The 23,099-nt window shown below is 44.8% G+C and overlaps 1 protein-coding gene across 1 annotated transcript in view; it reads left to right on the plus strand.

The window, feature by feature from the left end:
* Nucleotides 1-23,099, plus strand: part of PDGFRL (platelet derived growth factor receptor like) — an 82,862-nt gene that overhangs the window by 55,603 nt on the left and 4,160 nt on the right. The window contains exons 4-5 of the mRNA XM_069977683.1: nucleotides 10,127-10,420; nucleotides 11,561-11,700. Of these exons, the coding sequence (XP_069833784.1) occupies nucleotides 10,127-10,420; nucleotides 11,561-11,700 (434 nt within the window). The remainder of the gene's footprint in view (nucleotides 1-10,126; nucleotides 10,421-11,560; nucleotides 11,701-23,099) is intronic.

Below are 23,099 nucleotides of genomic sequence, written 5' to 3' on the forward strand. Positions count from 1 at the left end.
GGGACTCTGATCGCCGTGCCACCGGCCCGATCGCCGTGAACGGCCGGCCGGCCGTTCACGGCGATCGGGCCGGTGGCACGGCGATCACCATTACTTTTTACAGTAATGGCGGTCGGTGCCGTCCTCGGACAGCACCGACCGCCATTTTTTTTCCGGGTCATCGGGTCGCCGATGACCCGGAAAGGTTCCGATCGCCGCTATTGGCTGATCTGAATTGATCAGCCTATAGCGGCGATCGTAAGCACGGGGGGTGTTAACCACCCCCCGTGCCGTGAAGCTAAGATGGCCTGCTATGATTTATAGCAGGCCATCTTCCCCGACCGCTGTGTATGAACACGCAGCGATCGGGGAAACATCGGGCGTAAATTTACGCCCTGATGCGCCAAGTACCAGGGCGCGAGGGCGTAAGTTTACGCCCGATGTCGTTAAGGGGTTAATAAAGATTTATATTATGATAGCTTTTCTTTTGTGTGCATCCGGTATATAACACATTCGCTGGTTCTTTCTTCTACTCATCACTTTACATTGTATGTGTTGAGGTGCACCATTCTTTTGATGTTTAGCTGTGTGCACTGTGCTTTTTTTTTGGCCCACTGATCTGCAGTGGAACAAAGAGCCTAAGTTGACATATTGCACTGATTTGCTCGGCCTTCTTGGGGAACCTTTAGAAGTTAGTTTTGACCAGTAGTTCAAACCTAAGACTCATGCTACCAAACCTGACTCTCGCTGGACTGGTTTGGCAAAAGGCAGTCTTCTTCCTGTCCTGTCTACCTATCTTAAACCTGAGTACTAAAGTCTTCTTCTTCTTCACAAAAGTCACTACCTACCATCCCAGCAGAGTACTCCACTAATTAGGCAGGGTCCCCAAAACAGTCCCTATACCTGCCTAACTACACCTTCAAATTACTCAACTCAACTATTCCTCACACTCTACCTCAAGCACTCTCAGCACCAAAGTCCAAAGTTCTGTGTGGCCCCCTCAGGAGAAAGGATTGTATACCTCTGTGATTATTTGTGGCGCACTTTTCTACAGCCACATGTTAATCTGTATTGCACTAAAGATTATTTAAGTAAAGTTGTATCTTGGTTAAGTGCTGGACTTATTACTCCGCTGCACCTGCACCTGCACACACCTGGTTCTACCCTTTTTAAAGCCCAGTGCTTGTATAGCTGGGGGTGGGCATCACCACTCATAGCCACTGTGACAAGTGCCTAAGTGATACCACCACATTAGCCCACTGCTAACAACACCTAGCAACCCTAGGTTATGGCATGTTTATGACATGTTACTATAGGAGTCCCAGTTATTAATAGGCGTCAAACTAGTTGACAGTAACTGACAGATGAGTATGAGCCCTTTTTTTATAGAGGATTTTTAAAAAGGATGATCTGAAAAAAGCTGGAATCCCTTTGGGTAAGTGATAAGTCTTAAGTTGCTTTTCGATAACTGTCAGCCAAATGATCATTCAGCCGTCAATTCTCTCTCCTATCCTCCCTATACACATAAACAGTTGGCACAGCCAAATGTTCATGTGTTCCCTATGGAGAGAGGTAGGCCACAGCCAGACTGCTCTAGCACCAGCTTATCCCTCCAACAACAAAGGGGGTCAATGAAAATCCCTCACACCTGGCGACTTCTGTCGCCAAAATCAGTAGAGAGTCAGAAGGTCCCCATACACCTTATACAGTCAACAGAACCCACCAGCAGCAGCACATCGGCCAACTTTAGTATAAAGAGTATAGAGGCCTTTAATCATGGGACAACACCATGATTCATACTCCCTACCTGCAGACCTCAGGCAGAAGTCGAGGGGTAGATGGGGCATGTTGGATTGCAAGTGTATGCACATGTAAGGGGAAGCTGAAAAGAAGAGCACTCAAACATCTAAAATTTATAACCACTTTCATTGCTACATAACCACTTTCATAACAATATTTATAGGTAGTATATACATGACTGGATTACTTGTGTTTCATGCAAATTTCAATAGCATGTAAATAAGATCTTGTATAGATGACCTGTAGTAACCATACTGGTTGTCGTCATTACTGAAAGAATGTGTTAAAGCAAACTGTATTTAGCTTTAATACCGCCCCAAACCTCTGGAACCGTTCAGAAGTTCTATTTAATTCACACCTGGTCTGGGGCTTCTCTTCTTCTGGTGTCAGTATTCAAGGGAAAAACGGGGAGGCAGGGTGTCAAAGGGGCAGGGCCTAGAGCCTGCCGAATTTAAAGATCCAGCCTAGGGGCAGGTAAACAAAAGAAAGGTGAGGAGAGAGGCACTGCAGGCCTAGGGCATGAATCATCTAGGCCCCTCCTCTTTGACATCCTGCCTCGCCGCACTGCCGGAATAAAATAAGTTTTTCACCCGAATATTGGCACCAGTAGAGAAGGAAAGCCCTGGACCAGACGTGGATAGAAAAGAAGCCCGAACGGTCCCATAGGTTTGAGGGCATTGTCGGGTTTTCTCATTGTTAGAGTTTTCTATGAACTAAAATAAAACTATATAAACCCTCAATGTAAAATTATATACAATCACTATGTAGCATGTAATCCACATTAGCTATAATCAGGGGCGTAACTAGGATTCATAGGGCCCCCCTACTCCAACCCCCCAGCCAGACACACACTCACCTGGCCTGGCGCAGTTTCCCGGCACAGCTGCCTCCCGCCCCAAAAGAAACCCTCTCTGCCATGCAACGTGTTGTAAGCCACCATGAAGGCAGAGCACATGAGCTGTGAGACACTGTGGTGCTGGCTCACCCTCGTGTACTGTGCCACCGTCTATCCCTTGTTTACTGTGTCATTATCTTATCTGTTGCAGAACTACAACTCCTATTATGTGATGTAGACCTGCATATTACCACACACCATGCTGGGGGATGTAGTCCCCTCTATTATCACACACCATGCTTTGAGATGTAGTCCTGCATATTACTGTGCCATTGCTCCCCCCCCCATACTGAGTCATCCTCTAATCTATTGCAGAACTACAACTCCCATTATGTACTGCCAATAGGGATTGATGGGGGTTGTAGTTCTGTAACAGTGAGAGCAACAGGTTACAAAACTACAACTACCATAACCTATTAGCAGGACACGGTGGGGGTTATAGTTCTCTGTGGGTAATCTTACCTCCTGTCCTGGTTCCTGCTCTGGCCTCCTCTCCTGGTCCTCAGCTGTCCGGTAGGGAAAGCTCTCGTCCAGAAGGAGGGGGAAAATGGGCGGCCCTGAAACACCATCTAGGGGGCTCTGGGAAACTGTACCAGTATAAGGGGGGTGGCAGAGGGACAGCAGGGACCGGGACCTGTGGCAAAGGGGGCGCTGGGGCGGTGCTGAGACGCTGCGCCAGGAGAGGGGGGCCCTCTGATTGGCGGGACACGGAGGGGAGTTGACAGAGGTGGCTTCTTCAGCCATGCCGGATGGGGCGGGGTGATGGCTGTGGAAAGTCGGGGCAGCGCTGGGGCCGCTCCTATATACCGCCAACACGACGGGGGTGCCGCCACACGGAGGCAGCGAGTTGGATCCTAAGATGCGTGTCATAGCATCACAAAGGCCGGCCACGCTTTACTATGGGTGGCCCGGGCCTCCCGCGGCTGCGTGCCCTAGCTTTATGGTAGCTATGCCACTGGCTGTAATAAAAACACAAAGACTGAAGAAGTTGTAAATGACGCTTGAATGCAATAGTCCTAACAAGCTCTGGTGTTCCTTAAAGATAAGGTGAATAGAGAACTAACAATGCTGCTTTATTGTAGTGCACAGAAGTCATGTGTCTGAGATAAACCAGATCCCAAACAGCCTGTGACTACACAATAACTATTAGTGAAATCAGATTATACGCCACCAGACATAACTGCTTATCAGTAAATTAGCTACACTGCTAGGAAGGGCCGTGTTACATGTGGAGACCAGTGCTTGTTTACATTATTACAAGGCTCCACCTCAGTGCTGGTAGGGCCACACAGGCCATTGGTGCTTCCATCAGTGGTCAGCCGCACATCTCCTATCACATGGGTTAATGTGGGGCCGACAAGTGATAATTTTGTAGCAGGTCAGACCAAAGCCGACGAGTATCTGCTTGTTCGTCAGTTGATCACTGGTCCTATTACACAGGGCAGTATCAACCTGTTCTGCTTTTAATCGCTTTGTGCAATAAGGCCCTATGACTGGCCATGTTGCTAAAACTGGCAAGTATTCAAAAATGCAGGTTACCAGCGGCAAGTTGCTGTTCATGCATGCTTCAGTTGAAACCAGGCTAAACCAGTAGGCTGTCCACTTCAAGATCTTAAAGGGGTTATCCAGCGCTACTAAAACATGGCCACTTTCTTCCAGAGACAGCACCACTCTTGTCTCCAGCTTGGGCGGGGTTTTGCGGCTCAGTTCCGCTGACGTGAATGGAGCTTAATTGCAAACTGCACCTGAACTGGAGACAAGAATCATGTTGTCTCTGAAAGAATGTGGCCATGTTTTTGTAGCACTGGATAACCCTTTTAATATTTTCCATTTCCAGTAATACCAGCTTGGTGTGGGCATCCTTTAACCTGCAAATCTGAGATTGACACAATCACCTCCATAATGGATCCCTTTTAAGGGGTTATATAAGATTAGAAAAAGTATAGCTACTATCTTGCAAAAACAGCCCAATACCTGCCCCCAGGTTGTGTGTGTGTGGTATTGTAACTCAGCTCCATTCACTTTAATGCAGTTGAGCTGCAAAACCTCACCAAAACTGAAAACAAGAGTGGTTTCTGGACAAGCCCCTTAAAGAGACCATCGGTAGGTTTACGCTGTTCTATTTAAGGGTAGAATAAACTAGTGACAGAGACTGAACATAATGATGTACCACTTACATTGTTCTGTGCAGCTGCTTCTGAGAAATCCTCCTGAATAATACGGACAATAAGTAGTCCTCTCCATTTTGTGCATGTGCTCAGTAGGCTTGGATGTTTATGAGCACCAGCAAACTCCGCCCACCATGAATCCCTGCATATCAGGGCTGAACAGAATGATGTAAGTAGTACATTGTTCTGTTAAGAATTTCTGTCACTAGTTTACGCTACCCTCATTTAAGGCAGCATAAACCCAGAGACAGATTGCCTTTAAGAATGTTGTAAAGGCTTTACCTATTCCCAGGTTCTCCTTCATTTTAACCAGGTCAGCAGAAGACAAACACATTTAGGACCTATTTCATAAAAAATGTGGTAAATTTACAGTTTGTGAAAAAAAACACAAGAGGACATGCTCATTGAATTATCAAGTCAGTCAAAATGGCCTATAGTTTGTTTTAATATTTTATGCTTACTTCAGCCTCATTGTTTTAGAATACATCATACGGGATGTGAAAGTTTATAGGGCAAACACAGTTGTGTGTTTTCACACATACCTATAAGAAACTGGTTGGAACAGGAATATTCTTCTGCTAGATTTAGTGCCCAGCCATGGGGTACAACTATCATCTCTACAGTCACCAGTGTGCAAAACAACTCACTAGACTAAAAATAGCAATATTCCTATTTCCTTCATTAGGTTTAGCTATTAATCCAGTGCATTGTTTGAAGCAGACAGGCAGAGCTGGACACCATTACATTATGCAGAATTAGAAGCATCTATAGAAAAGTGCTGAACCTGGAACTGAGCAGGATATTCCAATGAAAACCTCTGAACTGGAAATCTGCTTGAGAATACACAGGAAGACCTTAAGCACCCCAGTTCAAAGTTTTGGTGGTATCTATAAATAGTAAAATAGACACAATGGGGGAGATTTATCAAAGGGTGTAAAATTTAGACTGGTGCAAACTGCCCACAACAACCAATCACAGCTCAGCTTTAGACAGTGCTGAAAGGAAAGCTGAGCTGTGATAGGTTGCTGTGGGCAGTTTGCACCAGTCTAAATTTTACACCCTTTGATAAATCTTCCCCAAAGGGTCAAATCGGCAGCAAACAGATCATCATAGAGGATGCGAAGTCAAATAGAACAAAAAGGACTAGAAAAGGGAAACATACACCTAGCGATATGCCATCAATTTATGGGACCATCATTATGAAAGCATACCCGTCACTCGTAAAAAAATTTGTCCTAGTTTTTATTGGTCTAAATCTGAGCCTAAACAGTCAGTAGAATGAGCCAGGAAAGTATCATGCTGCCATTCGCCCCTCTCCTTGCCTGGCGTCTATGAGATTTGGATGACCCCATAGATTTTCATTGGGATTTCTTCCAGGCCACAGGACACAGAGAAAGCATTAAAGCGACTCTATACCCACAATCTGACCCCCCCAAACCAACTGTACCTTTAGATAGCTGCTTTTATTCCAAGATCTGTCCTGGGGTCCGTTTGGCAGGTGATGCAGTTATTGTGCTAAAAAACTACTTTTAAACTGGCAGCCCGTGCTTTACGGGAGTGGCCTAGATTGTGTATGCATTAGGCTGGCACCAGGGGCGTAGCATGTCTCCTGGGCCCTGGTGCAAGAGGTCAGCTTGCCCCCCCCCCTTCCAAGCGATGCTATTGATAGATAGATAAAATCTCAAGACTGATATTACCAATACCACCAGTATATAGGAAATATTATCACCACAAATATTGCCGCCATAGTGTTACTGACCAAATTCTGTATACAGAGACCAATATTGCCAATAATACCAGTATACCAGTAAGAGGCAAATATTACCGCCACACCACAACCACTACCATATTGTTACTGACCAAATGCTGTATACTAAGATCAATAAAAAACAGTACCAGATTACAAGTAACAAATATTACCACTGCATACTGACTAACACCACCACATACTGACTAACCCCACCGCTGCTACTGAATTATACCACCACATACTGACTAACACCACACCTGCTACTGATTAATACCACCACATACTAACACCACCGCTGCTACTGACTAACACCACCACATACTGACTAACACCGCAGCTGCTACTGAATAAAATCCACTGTACAAAGATAACTATCACATACAATCTCATACAGTCACATAGAGGGAGACCCAGCTCTACGCAGACTCTTTACACCATATACATTACAGTGCAGATAGATTTAGTGACTAACAGGGGACGTATTTTCTGATCGGAGTTCTTCCCTTTTCATTTTCTTCTCCATCTGCCCTGGGCTGTTATGAGAACTTCTCCAAACCACGAATCCACCGAATCTGCCAGACAGACATATTAGGCTCCTCACTCTGGCACCATCCTCATCTCTATACTAACTGCACATCTGTATTGGCCCCTTTACACCCTCGTTTAGTGGGTAGGCTGACTCTGTGTGACCCCTTTATAGTATATGCCCCCCTCTGTGTAGTCCACTATAGTACATGCCCTATTGTAAACACCCCTGTGTAGTCCCCCTTTTAGATGGCCCCCCATATATTCCCCTTATAGATGGCCCTGCATGTGTTATCTCCCTTATAGATGGCCCCCATGTATCCCCCCCTTATAGATGGCCCCCTGTTAGCCCCCATGTAATCCCCCCTAATAGATGGCCTTCAAGTTTCCCCTTATAGATGCACCCCCCCCAGGTAATACCCCTTATAGATGCCCCCCCAGGTAATACCCCTTATAGATGCCCTACCCCAGGTAATACCCTTTATAGATGGCCCCCCTAGGAAATACCCCTTATAGATGGCTCCCCTCAGGTAATACCCCTTATAAATGGCTCCCCCCAGGTAATACCCCTTATAGATGGCCCCCCCAGGTAATACCCCTTATAGATGCCCCCCAGATAATACCCCTTATAGATGCCCCCCCAGGTAATACCCTATAGATGCCCCCCAGGTAATACCCCTTATAGATGGCCCCCCAGGTAATACCCCCTATAGATGGCCCCCCCAGGTAATACCCCTTATAGATGCCCCCCCAGGTAATACCCCTTATAGATGGCCCCCCCAGGTAATACCCCTTATAGATGGCCCCCCCAGGTAGTACCCCTTATAGATGGTCCCCCCCAGGTAATACCCCTTATAGATGGCCCCCCCAGGTAATACCCCTTATAGATGCCCCCCAGGTAATACCTCTTATAGATGCCCCCCCCAAGTAATACCCCTTATAGATGGTCCCCCCCCAGGTAATACCCCTTATAGATGGTCCCCCCCAGGTAATACCCCTTATAGATGCCCCCCCCCAGGTAATAACCCTTATAGATGCCCTACCCCAGGTAATACCCTTTATAGATGGCCCCCCTAGGAAATACCCCTTATAGATGGCTCCCCTCAGGCAATACCCCTTATAGATGGCTCCCCCCAGGTAATACCCCTTATAGATGGCCCCCCCAGGTAATACCCCTTATAGATGCCCCCCAGATAATACCCCTTATAGATGGCCCCCCCCAGGAAATACCCCTTATAGATGCCCCCCAGGTAATACCCCTTATAGATGGCCCCCCAGGTAATACCCCCTATAGATGGCCCCCCCAGGTAGTACCCCTTATAGATGCCCCCCCAGGTAATACCCCTTATAGAGGGCAGTGTGGTGGCAAGGGGGGCCTCGTGGGCCCCCCCCCCCGGTAGCGGCCCGGTCGCAGCGGCGACCGCCGCGACCACGGTAGCTACGCCATTGGCTTGCACAACCTCTCTGTCCCTCCTCCCCACCCTCTTCATCATTAGGAATGCTCCAGGCAGATTGCCTCCTATTCCCCACCTGTGGCAGCCCGGTACATGGGCAGGATCGTTAAGACACCTGTGCAATGTTCAGCATGGAGAAAATGTTCCAGTGGCACTCCTAATGATGAAGAGGGTGGAGAGGAGGGACAGAGGGGTGGTGCAAGGTTAGGGCACAGATACTCCCGTTTGGCACGGGGCTGCCAGTTTAAAAGTCACTTTTTAGCACAATAACTGCATCACCTGCCAAACGGACCCTAGGACAGATCTTGGATTAAAAGCAGCTATCTGAAGGTACAAGTTGTTTGGGGCGGACAGATTGTGGGTACAGAGTCACTTTAAGTATTTCTGGGCTTGTTCACGTGCCCAGAAATGAACATGCAGCAGCCTTAGAAATCTATGCAGCTCTGAGCTAGCATACATTTCAGCTTTAATTCATACCTGTATGCAGATGTAAATTGTAGTAAATTCAGCATGCATGGATACCCATGAAGCGAATAAAGATCATACTCACCCAATATTCCTTCTACAATAATACACAGAAAAAAAAATTCAAGGAGACCTGTGATGGGTGGAACTACCAATGTAGTAGCTATAGGGCTTCTTTGAGCCTGCTGCATCAGGGGGCCTGGTGGTCCCATACTGAGCTGACATCAATTGCAGCACCTGTTAACCGACTGGGCCTCCCAGGTGCTGCAAATGGCCTCCAAATTGCCCTAAATCTGTCCCTTTAAGTGCAAGAGCGCTACTGACGAGTGCTTGCAGTTAAATGCAGGGCTCTAATTGACAGGTTGAGGAGCCACTGGCTCCCCGCCCTGCAAATCACTCGTGGCCACAGGCGGTCAAAAGAGGGTGCTCCTGCACACAAGTGATGTCAATTCATTGCTCAGAGCAGGGAAAAGAAGATGTTGGGCTGGTAGTCACAATGGGCCAGAGGTTAGGATGCATAGTGCTCTAGACATCTAGGGCAGGCAGAGACCTTTGTCTTATAATCTTTATACTGACCAGACTGTTTATCTAAGGAGTTGAATTTGGCCTGTCATGTGTCTTGTACTGTACTTTGCCTTACACTTGCCGGGTTTCTTGGTTTAGTGAATTAATGCCAGAAGATATTATTAACTGGAACCTGTACAGTGATTCAGTTATGGAGAATGCACAAAATTATGTTGTTAGAAAAAGACATTTATATGGCTAGTTTTTCACCTAGGGGTTGACTGTCCAGGCCTTAACATCTTTATGGCAGTCATTGGCTAGCACTGTTTTGCTGGCTGTTTAGCCTATGCTTTTGATTGGAAGAACCAGATATTTTCTTAACTGGATTATTATGCATGACAAAATTAAATAACAGCAGCTAGGCATAAACAAAGGAACTATCTAGTGATACTATAATTACAAAGAGCTTGGAAATATGTTCCCTGAATACTTACTGCGCCCCAGATCTCTGCAATACAAAAGCGGAGTCAGACTATCTGGATAAAATTATTAAATAACAACACAACTAAATTTCTTCCTGTTGCAGATAAAGGAGAACTCTTTGTACCATCCCCAAGTTATTTCGAGATTGTCTACATGCACCCAGACAAACCAGCTGTCATCCCATGTCGTGTGACCATTGCCTCTGCTAAAGTCACCCTACACAGGGAGTTTCCAGCTGAAGAAATCAAAGCTGATGGCAAAGACATCACCTATGACGTAAAGAAAGGTTTCATTTACCAGCAGCCCAGTTCTAACCAAAGTGGAGTGGTATATTGCCGAGCAGAGGCCAGAGGAGCACCACAAATATCCATCAAATACCAGCTGCTCTATGTGGAAGGTATAAGTAAAGCTCACCTTTTGGTCAATATCGTCAACCATATTGTTTCTTATTTTATGTCGTCAAAGAGGGTCATGTGTGATTTTGAAAGCTGCAGTCCTCTTACCTAGAGTGTTGCATGGAAATGGGTGGTATAACAACACTGAAGGGCTTTGTCAGGCCTCTGGGCTTCTCAACTAGGAAATTCTCTCTAACATCTACTATTTAAACATTGGTTATATACATTCAACTATTGGTAGATCATGTCCATGTTGGCCAGACCCCCCAACAATCAAGTCCTAATTGGCTTCAATTGATTGGCCTCTTTCCCGTGGTCTTTCATGCTTTCCAGTTTTTTACGCAAACTGTCTGTTGTCTTTATAAGCCAAACGTTCTGTCTGCTATACATCTGTAATGTACATCTGGATTCTGTTGTATACTCTAGCTGTGGATTCAGCCAATTCCTATATACACATTGAGTTAAAAGTGAGAGTGTCATGGTCTATGGCTACAGAGAAAAACTTTGTGTGTTGAAATGCCTTTATTTTGATTGTTTGGTATCAATCTTGTATCAAACTACAAGATGCTCTATCCACTCTTATTCTGTGCATGAGTATAGAAAATCCTAAATATATATATGACACAGTGTCCCTCCATAGAGTATTCCTTAATGATGATCGAGTAAGCGTACTATTAGACGGGCCGATAGGGGCCCGATAATAAATGTAAACGAGCGCCAATCGGCTACACAGGCCACTCAGTCAATCACTGGCCGCGGCGGTCCCGGCCTTTGATTGGCTGAGCGGCCGTCAGCTAAGACAGGCCGCTCTGGAGCTGCAGAGCACGGGACCCGGGGAGAAGAGGAGCAGGAGGAGCCCTGCACCATGGATAGGTAATGTATTCTTTTGCAAAATCGTTAGCCGCCGGACGCGCACCGCTGTTACACGTAGTGGTGCGAGGCTGGTGGACAACAATTATAGGTCTGAACCTATATCAACGATCAGTCGATGACAACGATCCTCGGCTGATCGTTGTGTTTATTACACGGAACGATAATCGGCCGGATAGGGCCGATTCGGCCGATTATCGTTCTGTGTAATAGTACCCTAAAGTTCCTAAACCCCAATACATACACATGATATGTCTTTATATTTTTTTCAGTTCCCAGTGGTCCACCCTCTGCAACTATTACAGCCTCAGCCAACAAGGTTCGAAGTGGAGGTGACTTCAATATTATCTGCACAGTCCTAGGGGAACCAAATGTAGAAGTAGAATTTACATGGATCTACCCAGGACAACAAGTAAGATGACAACTAAAGTGAACTTTTAAAGTGCTAGTGCTTCATAAATGGGGTTTATAATTTAAAGGGAATTCTGTCGAATACTTTTATTTCTTTCATTTCTTTAATAAAGCTATATCACTGTTAAATATAATTTTAATAATTTTCATAATACATTTTTATAATTTTTACATTTTTATATTGTGTGGCAGCAGTAAGGGCTGACATCAATGACTGTGTCAGGAACTGCAGGGCTGTTTCTGGCAGAATACTACTGTCACTTGTAATACCCTATATAACTACAGTTCCCAGCTGCAGGGGATAAACTGACTTCATGGAATTCTCTAACCGCAGGGGTAAAGGGGTACTGCAGCGGAAAAGAAAATCTTTCAAATCAACTGGTGTCAGAAAGTGACAGAGATTTGTAATTTACTTCTATTAAAAAATCTCAAGTCTTCCAGCTGCTGTATGTCCTGCAGGAAGTGGTGTATTCTTTCTAATCTGACACAGTGCTCTCTGCTGACACCTCTGTCAGTGACAAGAACTGTTAAGTGCAGTAACAAATACTGATAAAAAACCTCTCCTGCTCTCTAGACTGGAAATAATACACCACTTGCTACAGGACATACAGCAGCTGTACTCCTTTAACCAGGCCATGCCAGAGGCTTTTCAGGTGCTGGATTGTTACAAGGCTCGTGGATACTGTCTTATCCATGCAGTTCTACCATGTTTCCCCAAAATTAAGACAGTGTCTTATATTAATTTTTGCTCCCAGAGATGCACTATGTCTTACTTTTAGGGGATGTCTTATTTTTCCATGAAGAAGAATTTACACTTATTACACAAGAAAAAAAGAACAATATATAAATAAATAAATATATATATATATATATATATATATATATATATATATATATTAGTTGTCATCACAAACCAGCATAACCAGATAGCCCACCATCTCCCTCCACCCCCCTCCCCTTAGCGGCATGTAGGCGGAGGGCGGCGGCAGAGGTCTTACTTTCGGGGGATGCCTTATTTTAAGCTATCCTGTAAATGCTCCACTATTCCTTTTTTACTGAGGATGTCTTTTTTTGGGGGGAAACAGGGTAGTAAATCTTTGGTTCTGTGGAGTGTTTCTGACAACTCAGAGTAACTCATCACATATCAAGTGTTCATTCATTTTGTGATGATGGAGCATTAGGGAGCGCCCCTATGTTTTCTCTTTTTGTTTTCCACATACCTAGTTATATTTATCTATAGTTATCTTGGCACCTACCGATGCTAGTGATATATAGTAGTACTATATCTTTTATTGTAGTTGGTCACATACAATATAGACATAGCAAGGTATATTTGCTTATCCAGATGAATTTCACATAATCTCTTATAAAGCACTAGACTGGATACTCAGTGAGTACAATGGCAGGCAGACAAGAGCTGATAACAATATATCCATTTCATAATGGAACACACCCAAAGGATACTTTCCACATATTGTCTTCTGACCTATTGAGACACATCTTCCTGTCAAACACAGAGACAGTTCTGTTCCTGTTGCATGTGAGAATCTGGGGTGGGAATGTGTTAGATCCGACTCATTATGTTGGTATTGGCAGCAAGAGGTCTTTACCATGACTCCTAGCTGAGGCCATAGAGCACGCTGACACTGAGCAGTCAGTAGCGGAGCTCTGTATGACATCACTGCTCAGCTGCGCTCCACTCCTCATAAACAAGATGGACTATCACAGAAACTTATATAAATGGCTCAGGCTAGCAATGTTGTGCAATATAATAGATCCTTGATTCCTCACCAGTTACTTTAGCAAGAAAGCCTAGAATCACCCATTACATATATGACATATGTAAATGGTGGTGTACACCTTTACAACCTGATTCCACTGTACCAATGCACCTTTGCCAATCTATGCATCTCCATGGTACAAACCATAGGTGTAGCTTCTGGCTCTCCAATGTTAATTCAAGAAAAGGCCCATGACCTACCACTGGATTTTAATTATGTGGAAGCAGGACATTTAGGCACCCACAGACACTAGGATCCTGGTGCGACTGCTACCTCTGCAGCACCTATAGCTATAGCTTCTTTCCATATACATTCTTGTTTAATGTACACATTGTAGGTTAGACAATAGAAAGTAATGGAATGGAGTACTACTCCGGGATTAGACTTCACATGGCTTGTTTGTAGTTGGTTTCCATGGATACACATTGGTCTGCATTGGGGTTGCTATACTGATACTGTTAGCTGTTAGCAAAGTTGCATTGTTTCACTTTTTCTATGCACTGAAATTCTAAAAACGGCTGCACAGGTTCACATAGGGTGGAATCTATTAAGGCTGCAGCTGATGCACACCTTGCAAAAAGTTGCATTATTTTTGCACAACCAAGAATTTTTTGCAAGCCTGCACCATGCTCGCCAAGTGTACATGGCCTCTGCATGTGCTGCATATATCACAATTTTTGCCTGCATGTAGTGACAGAACACAGGAAGCTCAGATGTGCCTAGACCAAGTAGAGGCACTCGCCCTAACTAACTCCATTGTGCCGCTGGGTAATCAGTTATGACTGACATATAAATCCCACCTATAGTCAAATCAAGTCCTATTTACAAGTCTACTATAATAAAGTTGGTGCTCTGTACTTGCACACCACTGTCATGGACAAGTAGGGGTCCTTTTACACACACATATAGCTAACAGATTTTGGAAGCCAAATGTACAAAACCCTGGGGTTGCCTTCTATTCACCAGGTGCACATGCCTTTTTCCTGCCCAGTTGTTCACCAGCAATATTCTTAAAGTAGAGACAGCTAACAATGAAATTCCTTGCTTGTGTATTTATTGAAATCACAGCCAATGTGTCAGGCAATATTATTCATGCAAGGATGCTCAGCTCCGAGGCATGGAACAGCTAAATGGTGTATCATCTGAAACATTACAGTGATTTTAATAGAAGCATTTTTAAATATAACTTAGTGTCACTGTCATTTTTTGTTTTTACAGAAATCAATAGTCCAGGCGATTTTAAGAAACTTTATAATTGGGTTTATTAGGCAAATCTGCCATTATCTGCATTCAAAAAGACTTTCCCCAGGTCCCCCCCCTCTTCTCTCTCATTCACTGTTCATTATCAGGAAATCTCGACTCTTTGACTTCAGTCGAGCCTTGTGTAACCTATGGAGAGGGGAGGGGGAAGGTGGATTACACAGCAGGAGCTGTATAAAAACCTATTCAGAGGTCAGAGAGATCAGTGCTGACTTCAGAGGAGATAGCCCTGCTGACTTCAGAGGAGATAGCCGTGTTAACTCTTTGTTGTCCCGTTTCGGTGCCTCATCTCCCTCAATCCCTCCCCTCTCTATAAGAGAACCATGATGACAGGGGGGAGAGCTTCAAACAATTTTTTATGATAAAAATTCATTTTTCGGCTAATAAACCCAATTACAAAGTTTCTTAAAATCGCCTGTACTATTGATTTCTGGAAAAAATTTAAACGACAGTGACACTTTAAGGCTAAGCCTTCTGCAATTTTTCATGGCACTCTTAGTTGCACTTTTCGCCTGTTTTGGGTTAGTGGAGTCTAGTAGTCCATAGGCTTCTCTATGGCACTTTTCAGAAAAAGCATGAATGTCACAAAATAGAAAAAATGGCACCACAATGTAGAAAAAAAGGTGCATGTGAAAGAATTCTAAAGGAAATGAGAACATGTCTAGCCTAGTACTGCTTGATAAGAAAGGAGTCCATCAGGAAGACTGATATTCCCTGACGTATTCCGCATCAGCCTTTCCGTCACAGCCTAATAGATAAGTAACTAAAGCAGAATGTAGAACTAGGGAATGGATTATATCCTCAGCTCTCTCATGTGAAATCTCACTAGTCCTTCAATGACTGCTATCACTGGATAAAAACATGGAGATCTGGTACGTCAGCTGCCTCTGGCTCGTGATCAGCAATCTGCACTCATGTTACATTAAGTTTTTATAAAATTTTAGAGCAACTGCACAAGTCACCTTAACATGGCTGCAATGTGTGAATAAACCCTTACATTGGGAATCAAGGTTTAACTGGATACTCAGGCACAATACTATGGGGGACATTTACTATGGAGTCCAAAACGTGCGCTTTTTCTACAGAGTATTCATCTGTTTTTTACCCAGCCAGATAGGACTAATTTACCAAACTTATATAACTTTGTTAGTAATAACGATGCTTTTATTTATATAACGCCAACTGATTCTGTAGCACTCAGAATATTCACAAAAACTGTGTAAATTATTTCACCTGGTACTGAACAGACATAGGCCTGCACCAGTCTGTGTGACTTGAATAAAATTTGCAAATGACAAATTGGTGCAAATCCTGAATAATGCAAATTTTGGGGTAAATACTTGTAACAGGCGTAACAGGCATATAAAAAAAGGTTGCATCAAAAAATATTCACCTGGTAAATACTGGTTCATAAATACAACTTAGACCAAAAATAGGTGAAAAATCCAATATCAATAGGCCCAAAGCCCTTGATAAATTTCCCCTGCCAATTCCACTTCTGATTTGGGCTACAAATATTGACCAAAATACTGACAAAAACTCTAGTCAAAATACTATGTGGGGAAAAAAGCCTATAAGTGTTACCACTGCACTGATTTCCTTGGACAGCAAGGTTTTCACCTTAGGCCCCATTCACATGTCCGTGTCAGTTTTTACTGTCAGGAAATCCTGATCAGGAGGCCTAAAAATGGCATCAGTAAAGCATCAGGATTTCCTGACAGTAATCCGTCTTTACCTTCAGGAAACCATTAGGAAAAGCTTTCAGGATTTCCTGAACAGGTTAAAAAAAATAAAGTGTTTTCAATATGGTCTAGTATGCCAACATACATCACAAGTACCCACATTGCCCCTAGTGTACCCTGCACCCTCCTCCCCCTCATCGGACTGCTGAGTTGTTTGGGGGAAGGGGGGGTCAGCTTTCTATGGGGGCGTCCGTGCAGTAATTCCGGAAAAAGATAGGACAGGATCTAAAAAATTCATTGCATTGAAGTTGATAACATTGTAGCAATAACTGACGTCTTTTTAAATAGAAAAGGTGGACACATTTTCTCTTTTTTTGACGTTGTGTTAACATAGCCTATAACTTTGCTCTGAGTTGATGTAAAAAGTGTTGAGCAATCTTCCTGCAGTATGTTTTCTATCTAGTTTTTTTGTATACTTTTATAAGACCCTTTCAGTCATATTAAGTCATTTACTTTTACTGTTTTTAATACTGTGGTGCTCCACCAATGTGGTGGACGACCGGTCACTTGCCAGATGGTGAAGCGTGACTCCACTGGAATAATGGTTGGTCAGGGAATAGCTCAGCCAGGTGTTATACTGTTGTGACACCAGTGCCGGTTGGGCACACAGGTATGATGGCACACCTGCTTTTAGTTTAATGAGTTTGGCTAAACTCTTTCCTCTGTGGTCAGTAACCTGCCAGGATGTGAGGGGGGTTGTTGGGTGCTTATCACAGTGGTCTGGAATGGAGCTGTGACCCACCCGGACTATTGGCACTGCCACCCACAGAAAGGGGAGATGACCCAAGGAGGATGCAATGGCTGTGTAGGTGCTTGGATAAGAATCACAGAGTACTGTGCTCTGCCGGAACTTGAGAAGTAGAATAAATAGAGATACTTGAGAGTAGAGAGAATACTTGTGCCCGTGTTTTGACTCTTTTGGTCTTCGCACTAACTATTGCCCACCAGTGTCGGGCGACCCGTCCTAGAGGGCGACACAGATCTTGTTACCTGGGATGAGCAGAGTGGTCAGAGTTTTCTGGCTACACCTGCCAGAAGTATGCGTTAGTGTGTAGAAGTGCTGCTTTTAAGAAGAGAGTGCGCTTGCTTTTCATGTACGTCTGTCCACTACCACACCTCCGACTAGACTACTCTGGACCAGTTTGTGTCCTCTAGCAGGGGACCTGGCATAAGCCAGGGCCCAGCTTGAAAGCTTTAGGGAGCGTTCTGGCTTGCGTCCTTCCTCTACAGGAAGACTCCCAAAGGTGTGTCTACACTTCCTCTTCCCGTGTGACAACCTCCTACAGCATCTGTGACGTGTGCTGTAAGTGGATGAGAAGAGAGTGCAAGAAAAGAGAAGGATAGAGATAGGTAGAAAAGAGAAAGAGCTCTCATTGGTGCACAGATCACAGAACCAATAACCCTTTAAACACTACGGCTGTGCAATACTTAGGTATACAGTGCACATTCTAACGATATCAAGTGGTAAAACTTAAGTGGGACACCACAATACACTGAACAAACCAGCTGATAATCGCATTGTGTTATAGGCCCAGTGACAAGCCGAGTTTTGCCTTATGAGAATATACTTGTTCACTGGCTGCACATCTTCATGTTAATGGGAAATACACAGCCAAGGAATGACGGAGGTACAGGGCACTCCAGTGATCAGTCCTGCCCACATGATAACCGAGTTGTACTATACGGGTGTTAAACATGCACCAATCTACCTGAACAGCACTGCCTTTCCATTTAGCACCACCTTTAGTATATAAGCTTCATCAGAGAGTTCCATTAAAAAATCTATCTATTAACTTTCTGTAGTGGAAAACATAAAATGAATACCTATGTGCCTGTGTACAACATGACAGTGCTGGCTGGAGATACTAGGCAATGCCTGAAATGATAAGGGCTGACAGGGAATGTGGAGGAAGCCATGCACTAACAGGAAGCATTAGTCCTGATCTGCCATGAGAGGGAAATGAGTCACTTGTCATACGGCAGTAAGTCAGATAGCAGTACAGCTGCTGCAGATGTTCTGTATATGAAGATGCTGCCAAAGTTTTATAACAACCCATTTACTACCAATGCATGAGAACAGCAATCTGGAAAAAGCATGGAGAAACCAGGTTTATTGTCTGATTAGTAGTAAGAAATTTTACTGGAGTCTTTATAGAGAATTACTACTACTGCTATTAGTGGAGCTCCAAATGGAAGAAAACACTGAAACTACAGAAACATGGACCGGCTATGGAAAGTCATCAACTGAAACGGCAAACTGGTTGTAAGATGTGATAAAGTGGCAGTAGTTTCATGATTTTTATATGGACACAGTTCCTTTTGTCTTCAAAATGTACATTGCAATTTCTAGCAAACACTATTACTAGTCCTGATGTGACTGCACGCATTATGGTAGTATGCCATGTTGCCAAGAAACTTGGCAAAACGGCATGTGGTTAAAGTCGGCTTTTGTCATCTCTCCATGGGCATGGGTCATAGGCAGTACAGTATATTGCACATGTAGGGAGTATTTTTTGTAGGATGGGTTCTACCTACCATAGACCAGAGCAATGACTTGAAATATCATAGCTACACGTGATCTCCATCTATGTCTGTGGCTTTCCGTACATCTAATAAAAGTTTGCTAAGAAACAATAACCATCACACAACACTAGAGTCATTTGTGGAAAACCCACATGCAGATTTGCAGAAGTTTCTTGGCCACATGGCATACAACTATAATGCGTAAGCTAAAGAAAAAATAAGACATTACTGATGTTACAATAGGAAGTAGGACTGTGTGATGTTTGTTGGCCAAGTAGCAGTAGTAAGGGGGTTATTACACAGGCCGATGGGGGCCTGATAATAACTGTAAACGAGCGCCGATCTGCTAGATCTGCGCTCGTTTACTGGGCCTATTCCGCGGCCCCATTATCGTTTAACAAGGGCTGCATGGACATCGTTACCAATGTCCTTGCAGCCCTTGCTTAAACTTTATACCTATCCTGGCTGCAGGGCTCCTCTTGCAGTATTCTTCTCCCTGGGTCCTGCGCGTTTCAGCTTCAGAGCGGCCTGTCTCAGCTGACAGGCCGCTAAGCCAATCACTGACCGCGGCGGTCAGTTGCGGTCAGTAAAGTTAATCGTTAGTCACCGGCCGCACAACACTATTACAGGTAGCGATTAGAGATGATCGACCCGGGTTCGAGTCGATCCGAACCCGAACGTTATTTGATTAGCTGGGGCTGCTGAACTTGGATAAAGCTTTAAGGATGTCTGGAAAACATGGATACAGCCAATGACTATATCCATGTTTTCCACATAGCCTTAGGGCTTTATCCAACTTCAGCAGCCACCGCTAATCAAATGCCGAAAGTTCGGGTTCGGATCGACTCGAGCATGCTCGAGGTTCACTCATCTCTAGTAGCGATGCGCGGTCGGCGCCTGTCAATTAAAGGTTCAAACCTATATCAATGATCAGCCGATGATCGTTGTCATTGGCTAATCGTATTTACCGTATTCCACGGTGCGGTAATCGGCCGAATTGGGCAAATTATCACTCCGTGGTATAGGCCCCTAAGACTGCGCTAAAGCTCCTTATATTGCTTTGGACTGCAGTGGTAGCTTGATAGCCAACATCAATCAGTAGCACTAAGAAAGTCTCCACCTTAGGGTCCATTTACACAGAAAGATTATCTGCCAAATATTTGAAGCCAAAGCCAGGAATAGATTTGAAATAAGGAAAAATCTAATTTTTTCCTTTATCACCTGATCTCTGTTTATAGTTTCTGGCTTTGGCTTCAAATCTTTGGCAGATAATCTGTCAGATAATGTTTTTGTGTAAATGGACCCTTAGAGGAACTGATCTCATCGATTATTATTTGAACCCTCACCGGAATGTGATCTCTCAGTGAATAATATTATTGTACATATAGAGAGTATACGTTCCAGTCTAATGGGTCATAAAGCAACAGAAAAATGTGCATTACCCTTTATACTGCCCATGGTCTTCCTGGCTCTGAAACACATGAACAATATACACAAATAGGTTTTTTTTAGGTTAGGTTTGTGCTGTTTGCTGAATGTTCTCTATACTGATTTATTTTACATGCTCTTAATCTGACCCGCGGATCAAACTCTGCCGTCATGGGGAAGCTGGTGCCGTGGTCTGTTTTTGGAACTGCGGCCCCGTTCCCGTGTACGGCGCCGTTCTATCCACGGGTCGCGGGCTGGTGCTGAAGCACTGGAATCAATGGAGCTGCGTCATAGAGGGGAGGAAATTCCCTCCGACTAGGGGGGTGGGCGGTCCGCCTCCTATGCTTCAGCACCGGCCCGAGACCAGTAGATAGAACGGCGCTGTACACAGGAACCAGGTCACGGTTCCAAAAACGGACTGCGGCACCGGCTACCCTGTGACGGTGCCGTTCAATCCGTGGGTCAGATTAAAGAGGATGTACCTGATGGTACATCCTCTCTAAGCAAACAGGACATAACCTCCAGGTACAGTCAAAGGCATAACAGTGTCAGAAGTTATTCTGTACCCAGACCTTTATTTGTCCCAGTTACACAGCCTATTACTTGGCACTATGCGGCCCACAGTGGAGATGACTATAAGTACTGAGAATGTAGTACATGCCCAGTCTTTGTAGAATGCAGACTCAGTCCAGTTCGGTAGAGGAGGAGATGGGGTATAAAGCCAAATCACCATTTTCAACTCTACCCTGATTGAGGAGTAAAGCAACTCTGTACCCACAATCTGCCCCCCCCCCAAAACCACTTGTACCTTCAGATAGCTGCTTTTAATCAAAGATCTGTCCTGGGGTCCGTTCAACGAGTGATGCAGATATTGTCCTAAAAGTGTCTGTTCTCTAGGCCTGCAACGCCTCTCCATCCCTTGTCCCCTGTCATTAGGCAGGATTTCTCCTAAACAATGCAAATGGGCCTTAACAATTGAGCACATGTGCAGTGTTCAGACAAGTCATGAATAGGAGAAATCCTACCCAGGGACATTCCTAATGATGAAGAGGGTGGGGAGGAGGGATGGAGGGGCATCGCACATACACTCTACGCCATGCCATGACACAGGGCTGCAAGTTTAAAACACAATAACTGCATCCCCTGCCAAATGGACCCCAGGACAGATCTTGGATTAAATGCAGCTATCCGAAGGTACAAGCTGTTTGGGGGGACAGATTGTGGGTACAGAGTCGCTTTAAAGGAGAAGTTAGAGCAAAGGCATTTTTTATATGTTATTAATTAGGGAAAGTTAGACAAATTCCTAATATACATTAATTATAGGAAATGCACATTTACTGCTATTTCCCTTTATTTAGTAGATCACGGAGACTTCAAAATCTCAGAAATACCGTGACGTCACGAACCAGGGTGTAATTCCAATGGAGTGTCCAGCAGGGGGTGCATAATATATAGAAGTCAATGAGTACCATTGACTTATATATATAGTGCGTCCCTGCTGGACACTACATTGGAATCAATGGCTGTCTATGAAACAGGTGAGTCTGCACACTGTACTACTCCCCCATCATCTATCTGCTCATAGTATGAGCAGATAGATGATGGGGTAGTAGTACCAGGGCCATCCCCAATCCGCGCCCCCCCCGCCACATATGCCCTGGTACTACTTCCCCATCATCTGCTCATACTATGAGCAGATGATGGGAAAGTAGTACCAGGGCTATTCCCATCACCGCCGCCCCTGCTCGTCCGGCGGGTCCACTGCTGTAATTGAGGCCCCGGTCTCAGGGAGGAAGTAGGCCCCGATCTCAGGCCTACTTCCCCCCCGAGACCGGGGCCTCAATTACAGCAGCGGACCCGCCAGACGTACGAGGGGCAGCATCGGCGGCGACTACAGGGGGTCCGGGCGGGTCCGCCGCTGTAATTGAGGCCCCGGTCTCAGGGAAGAAGTAGGCCTTGGTTTCAGGCCTATTTCCCTCTGAGACCGGGGCCTCAATTACAGCAGCGAACCTGCCGGACGTACGAGGGGCGGCATCGGCGGCGGCGACAGGGGTCCGGGGGGTCCGCCGCTGTTATTGATGCCCTGGTCTCAGGGGAGAAGTAGGCCTGAGACCGGGGCCTACATACTATGAGCAGATAGATGATGGGGGAGTAGTACAGTGTGCAGACTCACCTGTTCCATAGACAGCCATTGATTGCAATGGAGTGTCCAGCAGGGGCGCACTTTATATAGAATTCAATGGTGACTATATATAGTGCGCCCCCTGCTGGACACTCCATTGGAATTACATCCTGGTTCGTGATGTCACAGTATTTCTGAGATTTTGAAGTCTCCATGATCTACTAAATTAAGAAAAATAGCAGTAAATGTGCATTTCCCATAATTAATGTATTTTCTGAATTTGTCTAACTCTTCCTAACTAATAACATATTAAAAAATGCTTTTGCCCGAACTTCTCCTTTTAAGGAAGAGAAAGAGAGAGCATGGTTCTTCATTTTCTTTGTCAGTTGGCACCCTTCCAAGGATTCTGCGTTAATTGTAACAAAAGTGTAAAAAAAAATTACATATCCGGGATGGATCTATATGCAGACACGGACTGGCCCACAGGGGAGCAGGGGAATCCCCCGGTGGGTCCTACCCATTGGTGGGCCCCTGAGCAGGAGGT

The sequence above is a fragment of the Dendropsophus ebraccatus genome, chromosome 7, assembly GCF_027789765.1.
Source record: "Dendropsophus ebraccatus isolate aDenEbr1 chromosome 7, aDenEbr1.pat, whole genome shotgun sequence".
In the NCBI taxonomy this organism is placed as follows: domain Eukaryota; kingdom Metazoa; phylum Chordata; class Amphibia; order Anura; family Hylidae; genus Dendropsophus; species Dendropsophus ebraccatus.